Source organism: Trachypithecus francoisi, unplaced genomic scaffold (genome assembly GCF_009764315.1).
Source record: "Trachypithecus francoisi isolate TF-2019V2 unplaced genomic scaffold, Tfra_2.0 Lachesis_group1, whole genome shotgun sequence".
In the NCBI taxonomy this organism is placed as follows: Eukaryota; Metazoa; Chordata; class Mammalia; order Primates; family Cercopithecidae; genus Trachypithecus; species Trachypithecus francoisi.
The window spans coordinates 6,374,281-6,399,393 of NW_022681454.1; the positions used below are offsets into that span (position 1 = coordinate 6,374,281).

Consider the following 25,113-nt stretch of genomic DNA (forward strand, 5'->3'; position numbering starts at 1 on the left):
CCCCATTTGGGGCCAAAATAGCCCGAGGGGAAGGTGGTGTGTTGTCCCCATTTCACAGATTTGGAAGCTGAGGCTCAGGTGGCTCCTGCAGCCGGGAGGAGGGAGGCGTTTCCAACTCCGGCCCAGGGCTGGCTGGAGCTGCGCTGGGCATCGGCCAGGGTGGCCGTGGGTGGCGGTGCTCGCGTTGCATGTGATGTGTGGCGGCATGCATGCACCAAGGCTCTTTTATTGCTCAACTGTAGTTTTTTTTTCTGATTATAGAAGTAAAATAGAAAGAAGACCTTTTTTGAAATGACCTGTGTTAGTCACCTCTCTCAGGATGCGTGAGGCGGACACGTTGAGGCCACCTCAGCTGATGGAAGTTTCCGGTAAGAAGCCCGTTCTCATAGCCGGGCAGCAGCGCCGGTGAGCTTGGGGTCATGGGCTGTGGGTCGCAGGCGCCTGACACAGCGCCAGCCTGACAGCGGGAAGCCGACCCCACCGTGCTGGGATCTGGCCCTTCCCCTGCTTTGGCCCCTGGGCCCCCGACCCTGGCTCCTGCCGCCTGGGCCCTGACCCTACCCCGCCAGCCCCCATCGCCGCCTCTGTCTCCTGGGCCGATGGGTGAGGCCCCCCTCATGCGCCACCTCCTTGTGGACTGTGGCAGGGTCACTTTGTCAGGCAGCTGGGGCAGGGGCCAGGAGCATTGTTTACTCATTGGGCCAACAGTGTTGAGTGCCCGCCGTGGCCAGCACTAGGCTGGCCCCTGGGGTCGCAGCAGTGGGCAAGTGGACGACGACCCTTGAGGCTCACACTGAGCAGCAGACCCAGACAGACAGAGTCAATCTGTTAACTAGATCCCGACTGGGTGCGAGTGCCGTGAGAAAACCAGGGCAGCCATGGGGAGATGGGGTTGTCACCGTGAAGTACAGGGTGCAGGAAGGCACCCAAGGGAGTGTGCGGGCTGTGCGTGTTGGGGGGTGTATGTTGGTGTGTATCTGTTTGGGAGTGTGTGTGTTGATATGTGTATGTTGATATGTGTGTGCTGATGTGTGTGTGCTGATGTGTGTGTTTAGGATGTGTGTGTTGTATGTGTTGATGTGTTTGTATGGTGGGGTATGTATGTTGGGGTGTGTGTATTGATGTGTTTGTTGATGTATGTGTGCTGTATGTGTTGGTATGTGTGTTGGAGTATGTGTGTTAGGGTGTGTGTGTTGATGTGTGTTTGTTGATATGTGTATGTGTTGGTGTGTGTGTTGTGTGTGTGTTGGTGTGTGTGTATGTTGGTGTGTGTTAGCATATGTGTTGATGTATGATGTGTGTGTTGGTTTGTGTGTTGATATGTGTATGTATTGGGGTGTGTATGTGTTTGGGGTATGTGTGTTGGGGTATGTGTGTGTTGCTGTGTGGTGTGCTTATTGTGTTTGTGTGTGTTGGTGTGTGTTTGTTGATATGTGTATGTGTTGGTGTGTGTGTATGTGTGTGTGTTAGTGTATGTATTGATGTGTATGTTGGTGTGTATGTTGGTGTGTGTTGGTGTGTGCTTGTTGATGTGTGTATGTGTTGGTGTGTGTGTGTGTTTGGGGTATATGTGTTGGGATGTGTGTGTATTGGGGTATGTGTGTGTGTTTGGGGTATGTGTGTATTGGGGTGTGTGTTTTGCTGTTGGTGTGCTTATTGGTATGTGTGTGTGTTGGGATATGTGTATGTTTTGCTGTATGTTGATGTGTGCGTGTTGGGGTGTGTGTATTGATGTGTGTGTGTTTGGAGTATGCGTGTTGGAGTGTATGTAGTGGGATGTGTGTTTGGGGTATGTGTGTTGGGGTGTGTGTGTGTTGGGATGTGTGTATTGGTGTGTGTGTGTTTGGAGTATGTGTGTTGGGGTGTGTGTATTGGTGTGTGTGTGTTGGGGTGTGTGTATGGTGTGTGTGTGTTTGGAGTATGCATGTTGGGGTGTGTGTAGTGGGGTGTGTGTGTTTGGGGTATGTGTGTTGGGGTGTGTGTGTGTTGGGATGTGTGTATTGGTGTGTGTGGTTTGGAGTATGTGTGTTGGGGTGTGTGTATTGGTGTGTGTGTGTTGGGGTGTGTGTATTGGTGTGTGTGTGTTTGGAGTATGCATGTTGGGGTGTGTGTAGTGGGGTGTGTGTTTGGGGTATGTGTGTTGGGGTGTGTGTGTGTTGGGATGTGTGTATTGGTGTGTGTGTGTTTGGAGTATGTGTGTTGGGGTGTGTGTATTGGTGTGTGTGTGTTGGGGTGTGTGTATTGGTGTGTGTGTGTTTGGAGTATGCGTGTTGGGGTGTGTGTAGTGGGGTGTGTGTTTGGGGTATGTGTGTTGGGGTGTGTGTGTGTTGGGATGTGTGTATTGGTGTGTGTGCGTTTGGAGTATGCGTGTTGGGGTGTGTGTAGTGGGGTGTGTGTTTGGGGTATGTGTGTTGGGGCATATGTGTTGCTGTGTAGTGTGCTTATTGGTGTGTGTGTATTGGGATATGTGTATGTTTTGCTATATGTTGATGTGTGCGTGTTGGGGTGTGTGTATTGGGGTGTGTGTGTTTGGGGTATGTGTATTGGGGTGTGTGTGTTGGAGTGTGTGTGTGTTGGGATGTGTGTGTGTTTTGCTGTATGTTGGTGTGTGCGTGTTGGGGTGTGTGCGTGTTGGGGTGTGTGTGTTTGGGGTATGTTTGTTGTGTGTGTGTGTTGGGATGTGTGTGTGTTGGGGTGTGTGTTGGGATGTGTGTGTGTATTGGAGGTGCGTTCACACATACCTTTTCACTGAGCAGCCTGCTTTGTAACGGCTACCCAGGTCAACAGGCCTGTATTTATTGAACCAATTTCCTGTGTTGGACGCTAGAGCGTTTCCAGGTGTGCTCAGTTATAAATAATGTGCTGCTATCTTGGGTTTCTACTCTTACTGAAGGCACAAACAACATCTTGTTTTTTTTTTTTTTTTTTTTTTGAGGCGGAGTCTCGCTCTGTCCCCCGGACTGGAGTGCAGTGGCCAGATCTCGGCTCACTGCAAGCTCCGCCTCCCGGGTTTCCGCCATTCTCCTGCCTCAGCCTCCCGAGGAGCTGGGACTACAGGCGGCCGCCACCTCGCCCGGCTAGTTTTTGTATTTTTAGTAGAGACGGGGTTTCACCGTGTTAGCCAGGATGGTCTCGATCTCCTGACCTCGTGATCCGCCCGTCTCGGCCTCCCAAAGTGCTGGGATTACAGGCTTGAGCCACCGCGCCCGGCCACAACATCTTTAGAGTGTCTTCAATTCTGCAGTCCTGCATTTGGATGGCAATGTCAACTGCAGACTTACGGTCCCCAGGCAGGCTTAAGTAGCTGTGCGTCTCCGGCATTAACAACATAAAACAGTACGTTTCTTTAGGCCCAGTGCCGGCCGTGGGGTGCCGGGCCCTGGATGGCTGGTATCGGACCCGTGGGTACAAGGCCCCGGCACCCCACAGTTGTTCTGCCTGTGCCGGGGTACCTTTTGTTGGGGCAGGAGGACAGGTCTTTGTGAGGAGTTACCGAGGGGTCTCCCTTCTCTGCTGGAGACAGACCTTTGCTGGTTCGTTTTATGGCCCTGTTTGAGGGAGGCCAGGAGGCCCTGCAGTTTAGAATCCTGTTCAAAGCTTATGCTCATGAGCCTAAGAGGATTTGGCGGTGACCAACCTGTATGACATGGGCTGTTTGTTTTCACTCCTGCAGTGTTCTCTTCTGGGTCTCGGGCATGTGTTCTTAGGATTACTTTCATTTACAGCCTGAGATGATTGTGAATTCTTCAATAGCATCCACCTTTTAGAAATAGAAAACTTTCTAAAGTCACGTTTGCAAGCCCAGCCTTTCCGAATTCTGTCATTAACTCATGACCAGAGCTGTCTCTCATCCTCCTGCTTACCCCTGCCTCCCTGCACCATGCTGAGGGCAGAGCATGGGCTTCACCGTGCCGTGTAAACTGTGAAGTGCAGTACCTGTGTTGAGCTCACCTCCCACTCTATGAGTAGAGCGACAATGCTGGGGACGTGTCTCCCAGCCTCCCTTGCAGCTAGGGCACAGACACCTGGCCCCCTGGTGCTGCTGCCTTGGGCCTTGACTCAGAATGTTGGCTGGCAATGTGAGGAACAGGGAGCAGGGGCCATGTGTGTGATGGCGGTGGCAGCGGAGGAGGCAGCCGCAGTGATGCCGATGGCGGCTGTTGGCTTAATTTGGGAAGAACAGGCGCCTTCAGACACTGCTTCATCTTCTAAGCCAGGGACTGGACACTGTGATCCTTGGACATTTCTGTTCCTTGTTTTTAATGCTTCTGGGGAATGTCTTTACTTTGCCTTTAGACACGCAGAGTGGAATGCGCATTTCAGAGAAGGCGAATCCCCCTTTCCTAGTGGAAATGAGCCTGTGCCTCCCCAGACAGCTGGATTCTGGAGATGCTGAGTTCTGCCCTTTTGTTTCTGTGTTTGGAAGGCCTGGCCCAAAATGGGGGTCGAGGGTGCCCCAGTCTGGTCTGGGATGGGAAGGAATTATTTCCCAGCAAGGTCGAGGCTGCTCAACGCTGTGAGAGCCCTGGCCTGGGCATCGGGAAGCATGGCTTCCGCTCCAGCTCTGACTTTGCTGGGCAGCCCTGGACAAAGCCCTCACCCTCTCTGAGCCTTCACAGCCTCTTCTATGGGCTGGGGATGACGATCATAACCAAGGCAGTTGTCAGGACTGTAGATCGCACTTGCCATGGCCAGGCCATCTGTAAAGTGCTGTGTTCGGGTTAGAGAGGATAAGTTGGTGTCATTGGAGGGAACCTGTGGTGATGGGGGAGAGGGTGACCTGGTGATGCAGCCCTTGATGGCTAAACCTTCCCGACAATGTCACAGGGTCAGCCCCCTGCCCTTTGCAAAGCACTGGATCCTCAAATTATTTACACTCCGGAAAATGGAATCCATGCTGAGTGGGTTCTATCACGTGCAGCCTCGGGGAAGGAGAGCTGAGAAGCCCCTGTGAATACGGGCAGGATGGGGCATCCGGTATCTGCCAGCTGCCACCTGCTCCACACCTGGGCCACCGGCTCTGGTGCCTGAACCTCTTCACTTGCCCCATTTTAACCACAGCTCGCTCATCAGCCTTCTTTGGAGAACGCTGGGGACCGAGTGACGAGGTGGGGAGACTCACTCAGGGCTTTACCTTAAGTGGATGTATGTTGGAAATGTAACTTTGCCCCTAATAATGATAATAATAACAGCCACTGAGGAAGAGCTGGGGTTCACAGAGCACCTGCTCTGCAAACAGCCTGCAGGATCTTTTGGTGAAAGTCGTGAAACCTGGACATTTAGGTGCTCAATAAGTGTTAGCCAAAAAAAAAAAAAAAAAAAAAAACGGAAAAAGGGAAAGAAACGCATGCTCATTCCCGCTTTGCTCGTTCAAGTCCCTTGTTGTCTGGCTGACCAGGGACTGTCTGCTTCCCGGCAGTTGTAGATGTGAGTCAGCCGCCCTCTCCTGGGTGCCCTTCCTTTCGGTTGGGGCACACTTGGTGGTCTTCCTGCACCTCAGTCTTTTGCTCTGGGCAGATGGCCTTTGCCGTCCCAGGTTGGCTCTGACGTCCTCTCCTCTGTGAAGCTGCACAGCACCTCTGGGCCCCTGCAGCCTGCCTCAGCCCCTCCTCGCTGCCGTCTTCACCCTCAGAACATGAGACTTGGTGGGGGGTTCCTCAAGGGGCTGAGAGATCTCAAAGGACACTGCCCCGGAGAGCGACACAGGCTGTCTCAGAGTGGGAAGCCTCCCAGGTGGCACCATGTGAGTGGAACCCCACCCGCCTTTGCTGCCTTTGGTGCCACCAGGCACAGCTCCCGGCCCTGGGAGGGGTGATCTTTCTTGGGGGTGCCGAGCTGGCTCTGTGGTCCCTGTCACTCAGAGCAGGCTCCTCCCCACCACACCCATTTTGAGACCCCAGAGCACAGTGACCCGCAGCTGCACTTAAGAAGCAGGAATGCGTCCCTCCTGTTGGTCAACATTTGGAGCATCGCTGTGACAGGCAACAGCAGCCTGGTTGAGAACCACCCTATGCGCCTGTAGAAAAGGCCAGATGGCAGGAGCCGCCTTGCGTTTTGCTTTGGGGTTTAGTTGGGACGGCCGTTTGCAGTGGTTGCAGCCATTGTTCTGAGAGCTTTGTATGTTCAATGGGTACAAATCTCATGGTGGCCTAGGAGGCAGGGGATGGGGCAGTGCCCATCTGGCAGAAGAGGAATCTGAGGCTGAGAGAAGTTGTTTCCCAAAAACACAGCCTGTTGTGGGGGGCCAGGGCTGCAGCCCAGCAGTACAGCTCAGAGTCACACCCTGCTGTCAAGTTGTTACTCACACAGTGGGCAGGTTCAATTGTGTGGTGGGTGACAGTCCAGTGGCCACAGCCAAGAAGGGCTTAACAAGGGGATTGCAGCAAGTAAGGAGGACACGAGGGATGGTCCCCAAAGCAGCGCCTCCCGGGCAGAGGGGATCCCAGGGTTTCACGGGGCTGCTGGGCTGAGCCATCTCATGGAGGGGGTAAGGTCAGTGCAGGCGTGGTGGCCATGGCAGGTAAGGTCAGTGCAGGCCGGGTGGTCATGGGGGGGTAAGGTCAGTGCAGGTGTGGTGGTCATGGGGGGGTAAGGTCAGTGCAGGTGTGGTGGCCATGGCAGGTAAGGTCAGTGCAGGTGTGGTGGTCATGGGGGGGTAAGGTCAGTGCAAGCGCGGTGGTCATGGGGGTGTAAGGTCAGTGCAGGCACGGTGGTCATGGGGCGGGTAAGCTCAGTGCAGGCGCAGTGGCCATGGCGGGTAAGGTCAGTGCAGGTGCGATGGTCATGGAGGGGTAAGGTCAGTGCCAGCACGGTGGTCATGGAGGGGGTACGGTCAGTGCAGGCGCGGTGGTCATGGAGAGGTAAGGTCAGTGCAGGTGCGGTGGTCATGGAGGGGTTAGGTCAGTGCAGGTGCGGTGGTCATGGGGGTGTAAGGTCAGTGCAGGTGCGGTGGCCATGGGGGGTAAGCTCAGTGCAGGCGCGGTGGCCATGGCGGGTAAGGTCAGTGCAGGTGCTGTGGTCATGGAGGGGTAAGGTCAGTGCAGGTGCGGTGGTCATGGAGGGGTAAGGTCAGTGCAGGTGTGGTGGTCATGGAGGGGTAAGGTCAGTGCAGGCGCAGTGGTCATGGGGGTGTAAGGTCAGTGCAGGTGTGGTGATCGTTTGGGGGTAAGGTCAGTGCAGGTGTGGTGGTCATGGGGGTGTAAGGTCAGTGCAGGTGCGGTGGTTGTTGGGGGGTAAGGTCAGTGCAGGTGTGGTGGTCATGGGGGTGTAAGGTCAGTGCAGGTGCGGTGGTCATGGGGGTGTAAGGTGCAGTGGTTGTGGGGGGATAAGGTCAGTACAGGTGTGGGGGCCATGGGCGGTAAGGTCAGTGCAGGCACGGTGGACATGGGGGTGTAAGGTCAGTGCAGGTGCGGTAGTTGTGGGGGGGTAAGGTCAGTGCAGGTGCGGTGGTCATGGGGGTGTAAGGTCAGTGCAGGTGCGGTGGTTGTTGGGGGGTAATGTCAGTGCAGGTGCGGTGGTCATGGGGGTGTAAGGTCAGTGCAGGTGCGGTAGTCGTAGGGGGGTAAGGTCAGTGCAGGTGCGGTGGTCATGGGGGTGTAAGGTCAGTGCAGGTGCGGTCGTCGTGGGGGGGTAAGGTCAGTGCAGGTGCAGTGGTCATGGGGGTGTAAGGTGCAGTGGTTGTGAGGGGATAAGGTCAGTACAGGTGTGGGGGCCATGGAGGGTAAGGTCAGTGCAGGCGTGGTGGTCATGGGGATGTAAGGTCAGTGCAGGTGCAGTGGTTGTCAGGGGGTAAGGTCAGTGCAGGTGCGGTGACGGATCACGCTTCTACATACGTCATGTGTATGGAAAATGGCGGATAAGCTCCTCCCTGGGCGGGGGGTTTAGTATGGGCTTGAAACTTTTCTGAAACAAGGAGAACTCAAGATGCACTTACAAGTGGGTGCTTTTTCACGGTGTGTACCTGAAAACCCCAAACCCGGGACCCCGGCTTATGACGTCACATTCCGTGGGAGGTGCTAAGGGCAGAGCCTGGCCCAGAGTAAACCCTCAAGAAACATTACTCTTGTTGCTTTCCTGGGGTTCCTGTAAAGCAGGCGTGGTGCTTTGTGGTTTGTGAATCTGTGTCCCCAAGATACACGCTGTGGTGAATGATTCTCTGGGACTCATCCAGCTGCTTCCCCCAGCACTGAGTGTGACCTCACAGCGGGAATAGTGGGCTCCGTCACGCGTGTGCTCTAGCCTCTCCTCCCATTCGCTGCTGTCCCCTCCCAGTCTCCTGGCCATTGTCCCCCTGGGGGAATCCTTGTCGTGGGAGGCCTTCCCAAGCAGGGTCCCGACAGAGACGTGAGTGGTCCTCATCCACTGTTCTTCATGTCACATACATTTATTGAGCACCTACTGTGTACCCGGCCCTGGGTCAGTAGCTGGGGCCACAGCAGTGGGCAAAGCAGACCTGGGGCTCACGGTCTAACGTGCAGAAAGAGATGTGGACCCTCTCAGCCTCGTCAACTTTCCCTCTGGGAGGACTGTGCCAGGGAGGAGAGATGGGGGATGGGGTAGGGGCTTTGGAGTCAGTGGAGCTGCATGTGAACCCCAACCCAGTGACTTTCCAGCACTTTCACGGGCGCGCAGGACTGAGCTTCAGGAATCCTCAGTTTTCTCATCTGCAAACTGGAGGTGTTGGCACCTACCTCACAGGGTTGTCTGGAGGCTAATGGGTGATACATTCCACAGGGCCGTGTAGCTTGGCTCGCAGTGTGCACACACTGACTATGAGCCCCCTCCCAGCTCCCAGCCTGGCCACTTAGGTGGGTGGCTCAGGTGGTGCCTAGAGGAGAAGCCAGGGCTGCAGGGAAGAGGCCAGTCTGAGGCTCTTTGTGGTGTGTGAAATCCCTGGCCCTGCCCAGAGCCTGAAGTGGGAACTCCTGCATTGCTTCCTTGACCGTGAGCCTTTGCTGGCTGTCTAGGACTCTGCTTCGGCTGCCATTGAGACTGCCAGGAGTTCAGGCCTATGGCCCAGCAGCCCCTCATCCTCCAACTGCCCCCTTCCCTGTCCCTGTGAGGTCCCAGCCAAGCCATCTGCTTATGGAGACGTGAACAGACCAGCTCAGGGCTGCTCTGCACCTGGTGATGGCAGGAAATAAAGTAAGGATGGGTGATAGGTTGGGCTTTAGTGGCCAGATCTGTTCCTGAGTCTCCCTGGCTGTCAGAACACAGTGGCTCTCAGACACCAGGGTCAGATCTGGTGACTGGTGCTCCAGGCAGTTTGGGTCGAGTGGAGGAATGCTCTCTGATGATTCATGCCTAGGTCTGCAGGGATCCTGAAGATTCAGAGGCAGGGCCCTCACCAGCTCAGGCAGCCACCCTTCAGCTGTGCCACCTTGCCTGGGCCTGAGCATAGGCCCTGGAAGCCCGTGTAAAGGACATGTTCACAGGCAGGCAGGAAGGGCCCTCCCAGCCGGAGCCAACACCCTGCACCCCAGCTCCCTGCACAAGCTGGCCTTGCAGAGAGCCAGGGCAGGTGGTGCAGGCTGGGAAGAGGAAGAGATGTTTGCCCGGGTAGGGGCTGAGGGCTTCCCAGGCCGAGGATACAGGGCAGGCAGCAGCCTGAAAACAGAGGCCCGTTTCCCAGCCTGCAACCAGGTGGTCACACAGGGCCCTGCGCTCAGAAGGGCCCATTGGGGTGGATGCTCTGAGCTCACCGTCTTGAGATTCTTCATCATCTTCTCCTGGACTTGGTGTTCTGTAAGTGGAGTTGCTGGGACTGTAGATTGTGTCCTGGGGCTTGGAGTCTGGGCTCATGGGCTATGCCTCCTTTGTCCCTTCCCCAGCTGCTGGGACAGGTTCTCAGCTGCCTGCTCTCCTCCCGCGGGGGCCCCAGGCCCTGCCTTCTGTCCAGGGTGGCAGCCAGGTCACTTCTTGGGTGGCCATTGCTCAAGAGTGGCCTGTCCTCCATGGGCTGAGGTGGTGGGGCCTGTGGGAAGGGGGCCAACGTCTCTGTTCACAGCTGGGGTCTCATATTTTGGTTTTACACTGGGCCTCGAAAATTGTGGAGCCAGCCTTGCCTGAAGAGAGGTACATTCTGGAAACGGCCCGAGTCTTATGTGGCCAGGGCATAAGGAAGTGGTGCCTGGAGGTGGGGTGGGGTGGGGCGGGATCACCCAGGTCTGGGCAAGTCCCTGGCAAGCTGTGGAGGAGTGGGGCTGTGTTCTCATGGCGCATGTTGGTTGGGACACTTGGTAGGTCCATGCACCTTGGCCACAGATGCTGCATGGCAGGGAGGTGACTATCACCGTCTAGGGCACCGAGAGAAAGAGAGGGGTGTTCTGTTCCGCCTGGCACTGCTCAGGGGTGCACAGCAGCTCTGTGGGTTTATCTCACACCAGACTTTTTTTAGAGCCAGAAATTGGCAAGGACTGGAGGCAGCTTGTCCCGTGCATTCCTTCTAGCAGGATAAACCGAGGCCCTGAGAGGGGACACATCCCTGCTCACTGGCCAAGTTCTCTCAGCAGGTTGGTAGCAAATAGCCAATATTAAGTCAGTTCATTTGGAATTCTAGGCAGAAATAGAAATATGTCAATGGCACAGATGAAAAAACTGAGGCTCAGGGTGGCTGAGGCCGCCTGGGATCAAGCGATTTATAATGGAGCTGAGATCCAAACCCGCAGCTCCCGACACCAGACTGGGCTCCTTCTCCTCCGCATTGAAGCCGTGGCTGGCGTCTCCCACTCTTCGGGATCATGGAGTAGGCTAGTGAGCAGCTGGGGAACTCGGGGCTGGAGTGAGAGGGTGGATGGGTGGGTGGCAGGGCTGTAACAGAGCCTGCCGTGATGGCTGTCCCCCTCCTCAGGGAATCAGGCCTGATTGCACTGAATGAGGCTGGTGGGGAGGTGTTGAGCTTGCATTTTCTGCTCAGTGGGAGGTGGCTATGATGCATATTCATTTATGCAAAACCAGGGTTGGTTCTCTGCACCCTCTCACCCCTCTGCCTCTTCCTCCAGTTGGGTCACTGGAGCCCAAAGACCAGCCCCTGGATTCCCTCTTTCCTTTGCCAGCTTTCAGCCCCAAATAACAGGCCAGGGAGGTGGACGCACATTCTCGCTCTCCAGGCAGGCACTGCGCTCAGGGTGCCCTCAACACGGAGCGTTCACTACCACCCCTCTTCTTTTCTTTTCACCAATTTAACCATTTTAGAGTGCACAGTTCAGTAGCATTTAGTACATTCACGTTATACAACCATCACCACTATCTAGGTCCAGAGCATTTTCATCACCCCAAAAAGAAACTGTTCAACTTGTCAGCTGAAGAATTGCCAGGACCACACATTGAGCGCGGAGAGCTTTCTTCCTCATGAAGGGTAGCAGCCTGCAGGCTGGCCAACCGCAGGCGGGGAAGCATAGCCTCTGCCAGGAGCCAGAAGCAGGCATTTCCAGGAAGGGAATTTATGATGAACAGGTTAGCTAAGTATACATATTCAACAGGCTATCGGAAGAGCTATGAATATTCACAGAGACGTGTGTGCGTTCGTCGTAAGCTAACATGTATGTTACATGCATCCCATGTTGACTTTGGAGTAGAGACTTAATATTTAAATATTACAGTCAGGGCCCTACAGGTCAGAAGGTGAAGCAGAAGACAGGAAGAGCCTCTGTGCAGCCTCCATAGACGAGCCAGAACCACTTCAAGACTGGGACTCTCTTATCAAGAAGGAATGCTGGGTTGGGCAACATGGCTCAAGTCTGTAATCCCAGCACTTTGGGAGGCGGGCAGATCATGAGGTCAGGAGTTCAAGACCAGCCTGGCCAACATGGTGAAACCCATCTCTACTGAAAATATAAACATTAGCCAGGTGTAGTGACGGGCGCCTGTAGTCGTAGCTACTCAGGAGGCTGAGGCAGGAGAATCGCTTGAACCCGGGAGGCGGAGTTTGCAGTGAGCCGAGATCGCGCCACTCTACTCCAGGCTGGGCGACAGAGCAAGACCCCCTCCCCCGCCAAAAAAAGGACAGTCTGTTGAAACTGAAAAAGGGAAGGGCAGCGCTGAGCGGTTGGTTGGGATCAGCAGTAGGGCAAGTCTTTCGAAACGGCTAGTTTCTGCTTAATGCTTAAGAGGGAAAGCGTAATGACATTTAGCGAAGGAGGGGTATAATGCAGTGTGTCTGACCTCCGGTCCCATTGTGGCCTGGAACTCAGGGTTCTTTTTTTAAGGTTTCTCTGGGGTCCCTTTGGCCAAGAAGGGGTCCATTTAGTCATCTGGAGGTGGTTAGGATTTTATTTATTTATTTACGTATGTATTTATTTATTTTGAGATGGGATCTCACTCTGTCGCCGAGGCTGGAGTACAGTGGCACGATCTTGCCTCACTGCAACCTGTGCCTCCAGGGTTCAAGAGATTCTCCTGCCTCAGCCTCCTCAGTAGCTGGGATTACAGGCACGTGCCACCACTCCTGGCTAATTTTTGTATTTTTAGTAGACATGGGGTTTCACCATGTTGGCCATGCTGGCCTCAAACTCCTGACCTTAGATGATCCAACTGTCTCGGCCTCCCAAAGTACTGGGGATTACAGGTGTGTGCCACCACACCTGGCCTTTATTTTTATTGTTTGTTTGTTTGTTTGTTTTATTTATTTGGAGATAGTGTCTCGCCCTGTCACCCAGGTTGGAGTGCAGTGGCACCATCATAGCTCACTGCAGCTTCAACTTCCTGAACTCAAGTGATCCTCCTGCCTCAGCCTCTCCAAGTAGCTAGGACCACAGATGTGTGCCACCATGTTTGGCTAATTTTAAAATGTTTTTGTAGAGATGGAGTCTTGCTATGTTGCCCAGGCCGCTCTCAAACTCCTGGGCTCAAAGGATCCTCCCATCTCAGCCTCCCAAAGTGCTGGGATTGCAGGTGTGAGCCACTGTGCCCGGCCTATTTTTATTTTTCAAACTAAATGAAATTTAGCCTGAAGATGCCACTGTACGTGAATCCTTTCTTAATGAACTGCAACCTAGCTTAGTTTGTGACTAATGGAAGCCTGACTTGGGAGGGGCTCTTGTAACGAATAGGTGAAGCTCAGCCAACCACAGCAGCTGGGCATCTGTCAATCCAGTCCCAGGTGGCCAACCGTTCAGATAAGGCAAAGGCTGAGCTGTAACCAGTCAAGCTGTCTTGACCCTCTTTTCCGTTTTGCCTCCATAAATGCTCCCCGATCACGGTGCAGACATAAATTCCTAGACCCTGTGCTGGTTCTGAGAGCAGCTGATTTGTGAATCGTTTTTTGCTCAATTAAACTCTTAATTGTAACTTGTTATACTCAGTAAGCAGTCACTCCCATTCCTCCTCCTTCTAGTCCCTGGCAACCATGAGTCCACCTTCTGTCGCGGTGGATCTGCCTGTTCTGGACGTCGCATGGAAATTGAATCATACAGTACACTTATATTCGGCTTCTTTCACTTGGCTGAGTGTTTTCAAGGCTCATCCAGGCTGTAGCTCGCATTAGAGCTTCATTCCTTCTGACCGGGCACAGTGGCTCACGCCTGTAATTCCGGCACTGTGGGAGGCTGAGGCAGGCTGATCACCTGAGGTCAGGAAATCAAGACCAGCCTGACCAACATGGTGAAACCCTGTCTCTACTAAAAAAAAAAAAACCAAAATTAGCCAGGCCTGGTGGCAGACACCTGTAATCCCATCTACTGGGGAGGCTGAGGCAGGAGAATTGCTTGAATCCGGGAGGCGGAGGTTGTAGTGAGCCGAGATCGCGCCATTGCACTCCAGCCTGGGCAACAAGAGTGAAACTCTGTCTCAAAACAAAAACAAAAACAAACCAAAAACTTCATTCCTTCTCCGGGCTGAATATGTTCCACTGTATGAATGGACCACATTTTCTTATCCATTTGTCTGTGGACGGATGGTTGGGATGTTTCCATTGTTTGGCCATTATGAATAAGCCTGCTGGGAACATTCGTGTTCCAGTGTTCATGTGGATGTGTGTTTTCAGTGCTCCCTGATAAACACCCAGGAGTGGAATTGCTAGGTCTTAGGATAACTCCAGGTTTAATTTGCTGAGACGGCACCGAGCTTTTCTGTGGTGGCCCTGCTGCTTCACCTGCCCCCAGCAGTGTGTGCAGGTTGTGTGTCTCTCCCAACACCCAATACTCACTTTGCATTTGGATTCCAGTCATCCTCGTGGGTGTGCGTTGTCTCATTGACTTTGATTTGGATTTCCCTAATGACTTATCACGTTGAGCAACCTATCCTGTGCATGCTGACCATTCGGGGAAATGTCTGTATCCAAGGCCACTGCCCATTTTTAAATTGGGTTGTTTGTCTTTTCTTGTTATTATCCTTGAGGCAAGCAAGGATCAGAGAGGGTGAGTAACTTGCCCCAGGCCACACAGCAAGAAGGAGGGAAGACAGCCTCAGAAAACCAGTGGGCCTGACTCTGAAGTCTTGTGTTCTTTCTTTCAGACACAAGGGAGCTGGTGGTTGGGACTAGGGCAGGCCCTTCCTCTGGAGCAGCTGCTTGGGGTGCATCCTGGGCTTCTTGCCCCCCCACAGCACTTGCCCCTCTGAGGACAGAGTCCTTGGATGTGGTTCTCAACAGGATACTCCTGGGGAATGTGAGCAGGAGGCCCTGGGACCACATTGGATAAACACTGGCTTAGGGTTTGCCAAGCGGGTATGACTTCTTGACCCAAGGCTTGAGTTCGGAGCCTCCCAGGTCCACCCCTGCCAGGCTGCTGTGTCTGTGGCCTGCCCCTCTCCCTGCTCAGCCTCCTTACCTGCGTAATGGTGAGAGAGGAAGGGGATCCCACAGTGCTTAGAAAGCCATCAGGAGTGTCAGGGGATGGTCCCTATTGATGTGTCTGTCTGTCTGTCTGTCTCCCTCCTGGGCAGATTGCCTCCAAAGTGGGAGCTGTGTCTGGCTCAGCAGATGTTAGCCAAGACCCAGGGACCAAGGAGGAGGGCCGCAGGGCAGATCCCTGCTGAGACCTCGCCATCCTGTGGTATCAGAAACTGGTGCAGCTAGTCCCTCCGTGCCCTGTGGCCACTTCTGGGTGCTCACGCCAGCTGGCCCCTGGGCCCGCATTTGAGCAGAACTCAGTGTTCAGTCTGGTTCCTGTGGGTCCATCCATGCCCAGTGACTCCAGGGGCCCCAGCCCTGCCATCCCCGGATGGAGAACATGGGGCTGGAGGGAACACAGGGCGGGAATTCTTGGAGCTCTGGAAGCAGGTTCTTGGGAAGCGTGAGGGTCTTGGAATCTTAGGTCTGGATTCATTTGTGTCCCCAGCTATGGGGTCTGGGGGCACATTGAGGACCTCCCCAGCCTCAATTTCCCATCGCTACCGTGAGGATTGGCAATGCCTGGGAGTGCTCCCAGCATGGCTGGTGTTATGTTCATTTGAACAACTACAGAATGACATCAGCCTTCCTGGGTACTTACATTTTGGGGTCCCAGAAAAGGGTTAAAGGCAGCAACGTTCTGCCTCTGTTTGGGTCCCAGATACCCTTTTCCCAGGGTAGGGCAGACTCCAGGCCAAGGGACCAGGAAAGGCAAGGAGGAGGCCGGAGGGCGGCTGGGAGGGCTGTGAGTGGCTGGGAGAGTGCAGGTAGGAGCGGTGCATGTCACAGAGACAGGCCCGTGGGGTGAGGTTTGGAAACAACACATCTCTGTTCCCAGAGCTCAGAGGCCCCCACTTGTCGCCGCCCCCGAGGCCATTGGCTTACGGTGCCCTTGCCTCTTGGGGAGAACAGAACCCGATGAGAGCAAAGCAGTCACCGCTGGAGGCAGGTTTAGTGGGTGGCTCTGGAGGCAGACGGCCTGGTGTGCCTGCCGGCTCTTCCGTGAGCTGTGCCTCAGTTTCCTCATTTGTAATACGAGGGTAGCAATAATTCCTCCCTCATAGCTAGCTCTTGGCCGGTAGTACCTGTTCACAAACGGGCTGTTCTGCAGACGCAAGGTGGGCAAGGGAGAGTGGCCCCCTGGACAGGAGACTGGTGGCTGGTCCAGGGGAAGCAGCACCAGCACCTGTGTGAGTGCCTCCTATGTATGAACTCACATCACCTTAAGGAAGGAGAGGAGGGCCCTGGAGGGGCAGGTCGAGAGACGACCCCTAAAAAGTGCATATGCAGGGAGATGAAGCCATACTCTGAATGGGTGGGCTCCTCTCTGGAGCTCTGGGAGAAAGCCACTGTGTGGGGTATCCCTTGTTAGTGCCTTGAGGGGGCTCAATGAATGGCAGAAGCTTCTAACCCACCTGAATGATCATCCTACATTGAAGCCCCCGCTTTCTGGCTAGATCATGGGAGAGGGGAGCCCTGGTGAATGAGAAGGTCCTGGGGGCGGTGGGTAGAGAGTAGGCATCTAATTGATGGTAGCTAATGTGAGCAGTGGTTTACGACCAGCTGAACACAACCTACAAGTGGCAGGAGAAGCCCCCAAAAGCCCTCAACAGCAGGTTTGCCTAGGGCACACGGCTGGAGCTGGGTGCTGCATTTGCACATTGGAGGCATCCTCTTCCTTCAGACAATGTGCAGTGGTGGGCACCTGGCTTGGAGTCAGACAGACGCTGTGGCTGCTATGCTGTGTGGCCAAAAAGGCTGGTTACTTAGCGTTTTTGAACCTTACTTTCCAAGCTTTGTGCATTTCAGACTCTGCTAATTGAGGGAATTGAATTTGCTCCTCATCTGCACTCTGTCCTATCAGGACAAGGAGATATGTAAGCCCCAGAGGTCATGGTGATAATTAATAAGAACAATGGACAAAGAATATGGAAATCAGTCTCCATTCGGCCACTTCCCAGCCCTCGGCACTTTGCCTCCTGCACTTCAGTTTCTCTGTGTAAAACATAGCTGATAACTCCAGTCTTGAGAGTTGCTGGGAAGAATCTGTGACTCAGTGCAGGGAAGACTGCAAGCACACCTGAGCACATGATGGGCCTTGCATAAATGACAGCCACACCACAGCTCCCACGCTCCAATCTCAGTGCTCTCCTGTCTCCCTCAGGCCCCCGCATGGCATCCTGTCCCCAAAGTGGAGGTGAGGAAGGCTGCTGTTGGGGAGTGAGGAGCTGTGAAGCTCATGTCATACACCCCTTGGACTTGAATCACACAGGGCTGCCAGTTTTTATTGGTTTCGGGCTGTGCTCTGTGCCCATGACAGGGATGGCCCTGTCACGCTCTGTTTCAGGTAGCCCCTTGCCTGTGTGTGACGTGGGTCATTTGTCGCCCTGACAGTATTGACAGGGCTGCTGCTGGCCTGGGATGGAATCCACTCCACTCAGGGCAGTGGCTGGGAGATCTTGTCCAGAAGGATGCGTGGACAGTGAGCTGCTCAGGGACAGAGTTGCCCTTTGTTTGGGTGTAGACCACACTGCCCCCTGCGGTAATGTTGGCTGTTGACAGAGGACTGCTGTGACTCCGGCCTGGGCCAAAGCCCCGCTTGCTAAGTGTCTACTCCATGCTTCCCTCCTCCTCTGCACATCTCCCACCCTGGGACAGGCATCATTGTCATTGTTGAGGTTCTTAGGACCCTGCTCAACTCCCCAGTGTCCCCCTTCATCCACTCACCCCCTGCAGCCGGAGCCATTGGTCTAACCTGTGAATCTGATCCTGCTCCTCTCTGGCTGTTAAAGCCCCTTGGGGGCTCCCTGGGGAATAACAACCCAGCCCATCTTGTCATTCTTCTGTCCCCTCTGAGGGTATCATGCCCTCATTTCAAATAACCAGGCAGAATTGCAGGGGTGAAGCAGCTCACCTTACGTGGTGAGATATAAGATGAGCAAGCCAGGACTTCCTGGTTACCTGACTGCAAGCCCGCACCCCTATCTCAGGCCACTCTGTCTCCTCCTTCCTTTTTCTGCAGTTTTGTGTCTCTGTGGATCACTTTCAGGTCCTTCTTGCTCTCCCACACTGGTGTTTGAGGGACTTGGTTGCTCGCACACAGCATGCATATCAGTATTGCGTGGAAGAGGGCAGGACCTCCCACACTCTCCCTGTTAGCTCCTCTGTTACCCAACTTGCTTATTTATTCATTCATTTAATGAATATCATTAAGTGCCTGTTTGTGAATAGGTACAGACCGAATGGGGCTGAATGTACATGACTCACCACCGAGTAGTGGAGGCACAGAATTATCAAATGGGCACGGGAACAGCAGATGCAAAGGCCCTGTGGCAGAAGGCAGCATGGCCCAGAGGCCTATGTGACTTCAGAGGAGAGGGAGGCTGCATGATGGGAGCTGGGGCTGGGGAGCTAGGCACGGGCCTGTCCTGTGGGGCCTGGGTGACCTTTTAGGGTTTTAGGTTTCTCTGTGGCTCTCAAAAGCATGGGGCCTGGCTCTGTTCTCCCTCCTCACACCACAGGGACTATTTTGGCTTGCACTGTGATTTATCTCTTCCTGTCACAGTTCCCTTCTTTCCTAGGTGCTGTGGGGGCTCTCATATAACTCCAGCACCAGGCATGCCCTATAACCTAAGGCCCCTGGAAACTTGGTCTCCCAACAGAGCTGGGGGCAGCACAGCTGATACTCTAGGGGAGTCAGAAGGGTGGGTGGTGGCAAAATGCTCCCCTCTCAGGGGTCTGCTCACTATCCTCTCCATTCTGTCTTCCAAAAGAGATGGTGGAGAATTGCTATAATTTCTTCCTTAAATGTTTGTTAGAATTCACCAGTGAACCCATCTGGGCCTGGTGCTTGCTGTTTGGGAAGCTTATTAAATTGTTGGTTCCATTTCTTTTTCTTTTTTCTTTCTTTTCATTTCTTTCTTTTTCTTTTCTTTTCTTTCTTTTTTTCTTATTTAAGACAGAGTCTTGCTCTGTTGCCCAGGCTGGAGTGCAATGGTGTAATCTTGGCTCACTGCAATCTCCACCTCCCGGGTTCAAACAGTTCTCCTGCGTCAGCCTCTTGGGTAGTTGGGACTACAGACACGTACCACCACGCCTGGGTAATTTTTGTATTTTTAGTAGATATGGGGTTTCACCACATTGGCCAGGCTGGTATCGAACTCCTGACCTCAGGTGAGCCACCTGCCTCAGTCTCCCAAAATGCTGGGATTACAGGCCTAAGCCACCACACCTGGCCCATTTCTTTAACAGATACAGGCTTATGTAGATAGTTTATTTCTTATTGTGTGAGTTTTGGCAGATTGTGTCATTTAAGGAAATGGCATTTCATCTAGGTTATTAAATTTGTGAGCGTAGAGATATTCACAGTGTTACTTGATTTTCCTTTGAATGTCCATGGGATCTGTAGTGATGTATCCTCTTTCATTTCTAGTATTAATAGTTGTGTCCTTCTCCTTTTTCCTTGTTAGCCTGGCTACAGGCTTATTAATTTTATTGAACTTTTCAAAGAACCAGTTTTTGATTTCATTAATTTTCTCTGTTGAGTTCTTGTTTTCAATTTTATTGATTTCTGCTCTAATTTTTATTATTTTCTTCTGTTTACTTTGGATTTAATTTGCTCTTCTTTTCCTAGTTTCCTGAAGTGGAAGCTTAGATGCTTGATTTTAGATCTTTCTTCTTTTCTAATATATACATTCAATGGTATAAATTTCCCTCTAAGCACAGCTTTTGCTGCCTCTCATAGATTTTGATAAGTTGTGTTTTCATTTTTAATTAGTTCAAAATACTTGTGGTATTTCTCTTGAGACTTCTTTGAGTCATGTGTTATACAGAAGTGTGTTGTTTCAATCCTCTGCATTCTGATACTGTCAGGTAGGATTTTTGCTTCTTTTTCCATTTTGCACAGTAGACTTCCTTCTGCCTGGAGACAGATTTGCTGGCCTCACCTGGGACTGTGCACAAATTGTTAAGCTGAGACTCAGTTTTCTCATCTGTAGAGCAGGGGGCAAAGTACCAACGTCCCAGGTAATATGGACCTGGAGAGTTTGTAGGTAGGGGAGCTGGTATTGGAACCCTTGTCTACCTGGCTTCCAGACCCCAACATTTCCCCTTCTTCCCACACTGGGCTCCAAGGTGGGCCCCTGGGCTCAGCATGATGGACTGTTGAAATGATGAAAGAAAGGAAGGGTGCATCGGGGAGGGGACGCATTTCTGTAGGAAGACATCCGAAAGAGCTACAGGGTAATTTCTTCTGTCTTTTTTTCCTAGTTGTGTAGGCTGGGCCCTCTCACCTCTTAGAACCTCAGTTTCTTCATTTGCAAAATGGGGATAATGTGTATTACAGACGGATAATAATGACAGCACCTGACGTGTAGGGGGTGCGTTGCACAGGCCAATTTCCACTGTCACTGGCATCTTCATGTGGCCTCTGGGAAGTAGTCCCTCTTATCATTGCCACTTCACGGAGAAGAGAGCGAGGCTCAGAGAGGCTAGGTAATATGCCTGGGCTCTCCCAGCTACTGAGTTGTCCAACCAGGTTTTGGACCTGGATAGGCTGACTCCAGGGTGAGCTGTTGGGTTGAGATTCAGTTGTGTGCCCAGCATGGTGCCTTTCACGTAGGGCAGGTGCCAGGCAAAGTGTGGTTCTGGGGAGTCAGCATCAGATGCTGAGTGAGAGTCAGCATCTGTCCCTCACTCAGAGACCCCTGTCTACCTTCTGCCAGGCGAGCAACCTGGTGGGCTTGCTGGGGAGGAGGCCACATCTTGGCATCAGGGTCTCCCTCCTGCCTGGGGCTGGTGAAGGGGAAAGCCACTGACGGTTATTCCTGGGAGTGTGGGCGTGGGAGGAACCCACTGCAGCAGGGCTTTTTAAAGAAAACTCTGCCTTGTCTATAAATATCCTCCTGACATGTCCCCAGTTCCTGAGCTTCTGGGACAGTGAGGCAGCGCCCTGTCTACGTGCCACTCGCCAAGACTGCTGAGTGATTTCGCAGTGGGAGGGAGCTTGGGGTCAGCTGGGGCAGGGTTTCATGAACCAGTGACATCTTCCACAGACACTCAAGGGGACTGCATTGTGCCAACTGTTTATATTGCCAGGTGAGGACTAAAAACAGGATCCCTTATGATCACTGTCTTGTCAGATATGAAATGTGTTAACGCCAAAGCATGTAGAAAAGTAAAGTGCAGGCTAGCAAATGGAATATTTTCTTTTAAATGAAAAACTCGCTGCAGGGTCCATGCTGTTCTAATTCCTCCAGAATTTTATAGAAGCTGCGATGGGCAGCACATGCCCACAGGGCCTGGGAGGAAGAGTCACGGGTCTGGTGGTGCTGCCCACACCTGGAGGAGGGTGGACAGATGGATGGACGGCCTGGCACAGGAGTTGGGCATCCTATTAGGCCCTGTGAATGGGGAGTTAAAGGCTAGTCAGCCCCTCTCTGAGGTACAGCTTGCTCAGCTGCACAGAGGAGTGGTGATCCCCACCTTGCAAAGCAGCACTGCAGGTAAGACGAGGCAACGGGCAGGAATTTGCTATGTACACAAGGAGTCGTTGTCATCCTCCTCTTTGCAGGCTGCAGTGCCAAGAAACTCCCAGGATAGTCCTGGAGCCCCCAGTGCAGGGTTCTGGGGATGTGTGGAGGACGATGGGCAGCCAGGAGCACACTGTGGTGGGTCCTAAGGACGCCTGCCAGAAAAACATCATGCATGTGGATAGGAGTTGGATTGCATCACTCCGCCCCACCCACCACCAAATACATGTTAAAGTCCTAACCAGTTTCTCAGAATGTGACCATATTTGGAAATAAAGTCTTTGCAGATGTAGTTAGTTGAGATGAGGTCATACTGGAGCAGGGTGGGTCCTCAACCCAACATGACTGATGTCCTTATAAGAAGAGGAGAGGAGACACAGGGACACACACAGGAGAACTCCTTGTGAGGACAGAGGCAGAGGTTGGATGCTGCAGCTACAGGCCAAGGAGCACCAACCATTGCTGGCAATGCCAGAAGCTGGGATAGGCAAGGAAGACTCGTCCCCTGAATCCCTGGTGGCTCTGCCGGACACTTTGATCTCAGACTTCCAGTTTCCAAGACAGCATTACAATACTTTATTATGGCAGTGCTAGCAAACCAATACAAGCACCTAACTTAGTGCTGGCATGCAGTTGGGGCTTGATACATGCTTGCTGAATGAATGATATTTATTGAGCGCTTACTACATATCAAGCAATAGGCAAAAGGATTAGATGATAGTTAAAATTTCTTGTGTGTTTATGCAAGGCATTCTTATAAGCACGTTGGAAGTACTCACTCATGTAGTCTGCACAACAGCTCTTTGAGGTGAGTCCTCCTGTGGTTCTCTTTTCATGCATGAGAAAACCAGGACACAAAGAGATGAGTCTCTTGCCCAGGGTCACATAAGCACCTGAGTTGAGATCCAAACCCCATCAGTGTTAACTTCCAAGCTCTTGCTGGTCAGCCCTGCAATGCTGCCACCCAGCCTTTGGCCCGGCACAGAGTAGGTGCTCGGGAAATGCTCACCATCCAGTACTTGTTGAATGGTCTTCCCAGCTGTGCCAAGAAGGTTCTGGTTCTGTGAGAGTGTTCGGTTATCAAACAAGAGAAGTATTTTGCTCTCCTCCCCCGGTTTGCCAGAGCCTCTGGTTGATTGCTTAAGATTTAATAAATAAGAGCTGATTTGATTCTACCTTTAAAATGACCAGCTCCCACCTACATTAGCATCCTGTCGTGGGTTGAATTATGTCCCCTCAAAAGATATGTTGGGGTCCTCACCCTGATGCCTGTGAATGTGACTTCATATGGAAGTTGGGTCTTTGCAGATGCAATCAGGTGAAGATGAAGCAGGGCCTGCTAGGTTAGGGTGGGCCCTGATCCAGTGACTAGTGTCCTTATAAGAGACACAGTCACACCAGGAGAAGGTCACATGGTGATAGAGGGAAGGCTACATGGTGATAGAGATAGAGATTGTAGTGACGCAGCTACAAGCCGAGGAGTGCCCAGGCTTGCAGGCAATACCTGAAGCTGTGCTAGGCGTGGAGCAGACCCTCTTCTGGAGCCTTCAGAGAAGGCGTGGCCCTGCTGACACCATGATTTCAGATTTCTAGACTCCAGAACTGGGAGAGAATAAGATTCTGTGTTGTTTGGGGCCACCTAGGTTGTTATGTTTTCATGGCAGCCCTAGGAAATGAATATCTACCCCAGGCATTGCAGAGCTGACCTGTGCTTGTCCTGCACTAATTTCTATCCCACATTCTTTGGGCATATTCCAGAACCCCATGTCCAAACCTCCCCGGCATAATAGTTCCGACCATTGGAACAATCTCTTTTTGAGTTCAGAGTTTGTGGGAGGTGAGTGCTACAAAAACCAAGGGCCCTGGGGCCAGCCACTGGGGTGCAAATACTCAGCTCCACTCCTTATCAGTGCTGAGACCTTGAGCCAGCTAGGTCACGTCTTTGATCACCAATCACCTCTTCCATAAAAGTGGCCATAACAATATTGCCTTGAGACCTGTGAGGGTTAAGGGGGAACAGATGTATAAATACCTGGGCAGTACCTGGTCTTTTTTTTTTTTTTTTGAGGCGGAGTCTCGCCCTGTCGCCCAGGCTGGAGTGCAGTGGCCGGATCTTAGCTCACTGCAAACTCTGCCTCCCGGATTTAGGCCATTCTCCTGCCTCAGCCTCCCGAGTAACTGGGACTACAGGCGCCCGCCACGTTGCCCGGCTAGTTTTTGTATTTTTAGTAGAGACGAGGTTTCACCGTGTTAGCCAAGATGGTCTCGATCTCCTGACCTCGTGATCCGCCCGTCTCGGCCTCCCAAAGTGCTGGGATTACAGGCTTGAGCCACCGCGCCTGGCCAGTACCTGGTCTTACCTGGTCTTCAATAAATGCTACTTGAATTGAACCAAAGAGAATACCAACTCCTCCACTTGGTTCATTTAGTAAATGAAATTAAATTTCTGTTAGTCTCATAGGTTCACAAAATTGAAAAGATTAATTGCACAACATTGTCTCCTGCTATTTAGATACATAGGAAAAGAATAACTAAATTATACCGGGTTTTGTACCTTCCAAAAAAAAGTCAAAGGAAGGTAAATTATTTTTTCCTTGCATAAAATGAATTTGGTGCACATGAACATGGTTCTGCTTTTGTATTCTTCAGCTTCCTAAATATAAGAGGCCCAATTATACACCCCATCTGTATTTGAACATTTTTAGCATGCCTCAGAATTAGTGTTGATTTAATTTATTTCCACCAGAGATTTGCAAAATATTTCCCTAAGTTATTCTGAACCGGAGGTGATTCATTCAAGGAGAGAGTGGGTGGTGTCTTCAGAGTGGGTGCTCCCCAATGGAGAAAACTGAGCCAAGTAAGGAGGAGATAGGGGCCTCTGGGGGCCCCTCCCTGGTCTGTCCACCACCCCTTCTGGGGTGTGGCCCAGTGCACACCCTTTTCCTGGGTCTGCACTGCTGATGAGGGAGCTCAGTTGAAGCTCCTCGGTTTGGCACAGATGCCCTTAGTGAGCTGGTCCAGGCTTGTCCACCCTCACACCTGACCTGTCCCTTTCATACTCACCCCACCTACTTGAGACTCCTCCAGCTCATCAGGGAGCTCCACACATAGGGTCTGTGCATGGCAATTCCTGGCTTCTCAGGCTGGTTGGCATGGCCCCTCCCTCACAGTGACCGGCAAGCCTCTTGTTTTCTGGGAAGTGTTTTTTGGCTTACTCTTCACCCCCTGTTCCACCCCTGGGAGGACCCTCCTCTGGGGCTCCCCAGACACACTATGTCACTCTGCCTCTGCCCAGCGACCATGGCTTCCTCTCCACGCACCAGCACTACTGCTCCTTGAAAGGAAAACAGCATCTCCGTGCCCACTCTTTGGACAGACCGCATCGTATCCCAGGGCCTGTTTGTTAAACTGGATTGAAAACCAAAGCCTGCAGGGCTGTAATTTATTCATTAATATCTTAAGTTCTCAGGATTGAACATATTTACTGGGTAGATGCTTATTAAATACTTGTGATGAGTGAGTGAGTGAGTGAATGTATGAATTAGGTGTTGTCCTTTGGTAAATTTTCTAGCTTTGCGATATAATCAAATTATACTGGCTGTAGCAAGTCTTTAAAAAGCCCATATACTTAGAGCAAAATTAATTGTATCATTAAATAAAACCCCCCAAGATGCAACAAAGTGCAATGAAGTATTTTTTTTTATCCTGATATGTGGACCAGCTAATGCTATTAAATCAGCATTTTAAATATGTGAT

The 25,113-nt window shown here is 52.3% G+C and overlaps 1 protein-coding gene across 1 annotated transcript in view; it reads left to right on the forward strand.

Moving 5' to 3' along the window:
- Positions 1–25,113, forward strand: part of PPP2R2C (protein phosphatase 2 regulatory subunit Bgamma) — a 247,969-nt gene that overhangs the window by 32,005 nt on the left and 190,851 nt on the right. Inside the window, exon 2 of the mRNA XM_033213699.1 lies at positions 262–368. Within this exon, the coding sequence (XP_033069590.1) occupies positions 320–368 (49 nt within the window). The 5' untranslated portion in view covers positions 262–319. The remainder of the gene's footprint in view (positions 1–261; positions 369–25,113) is intronic.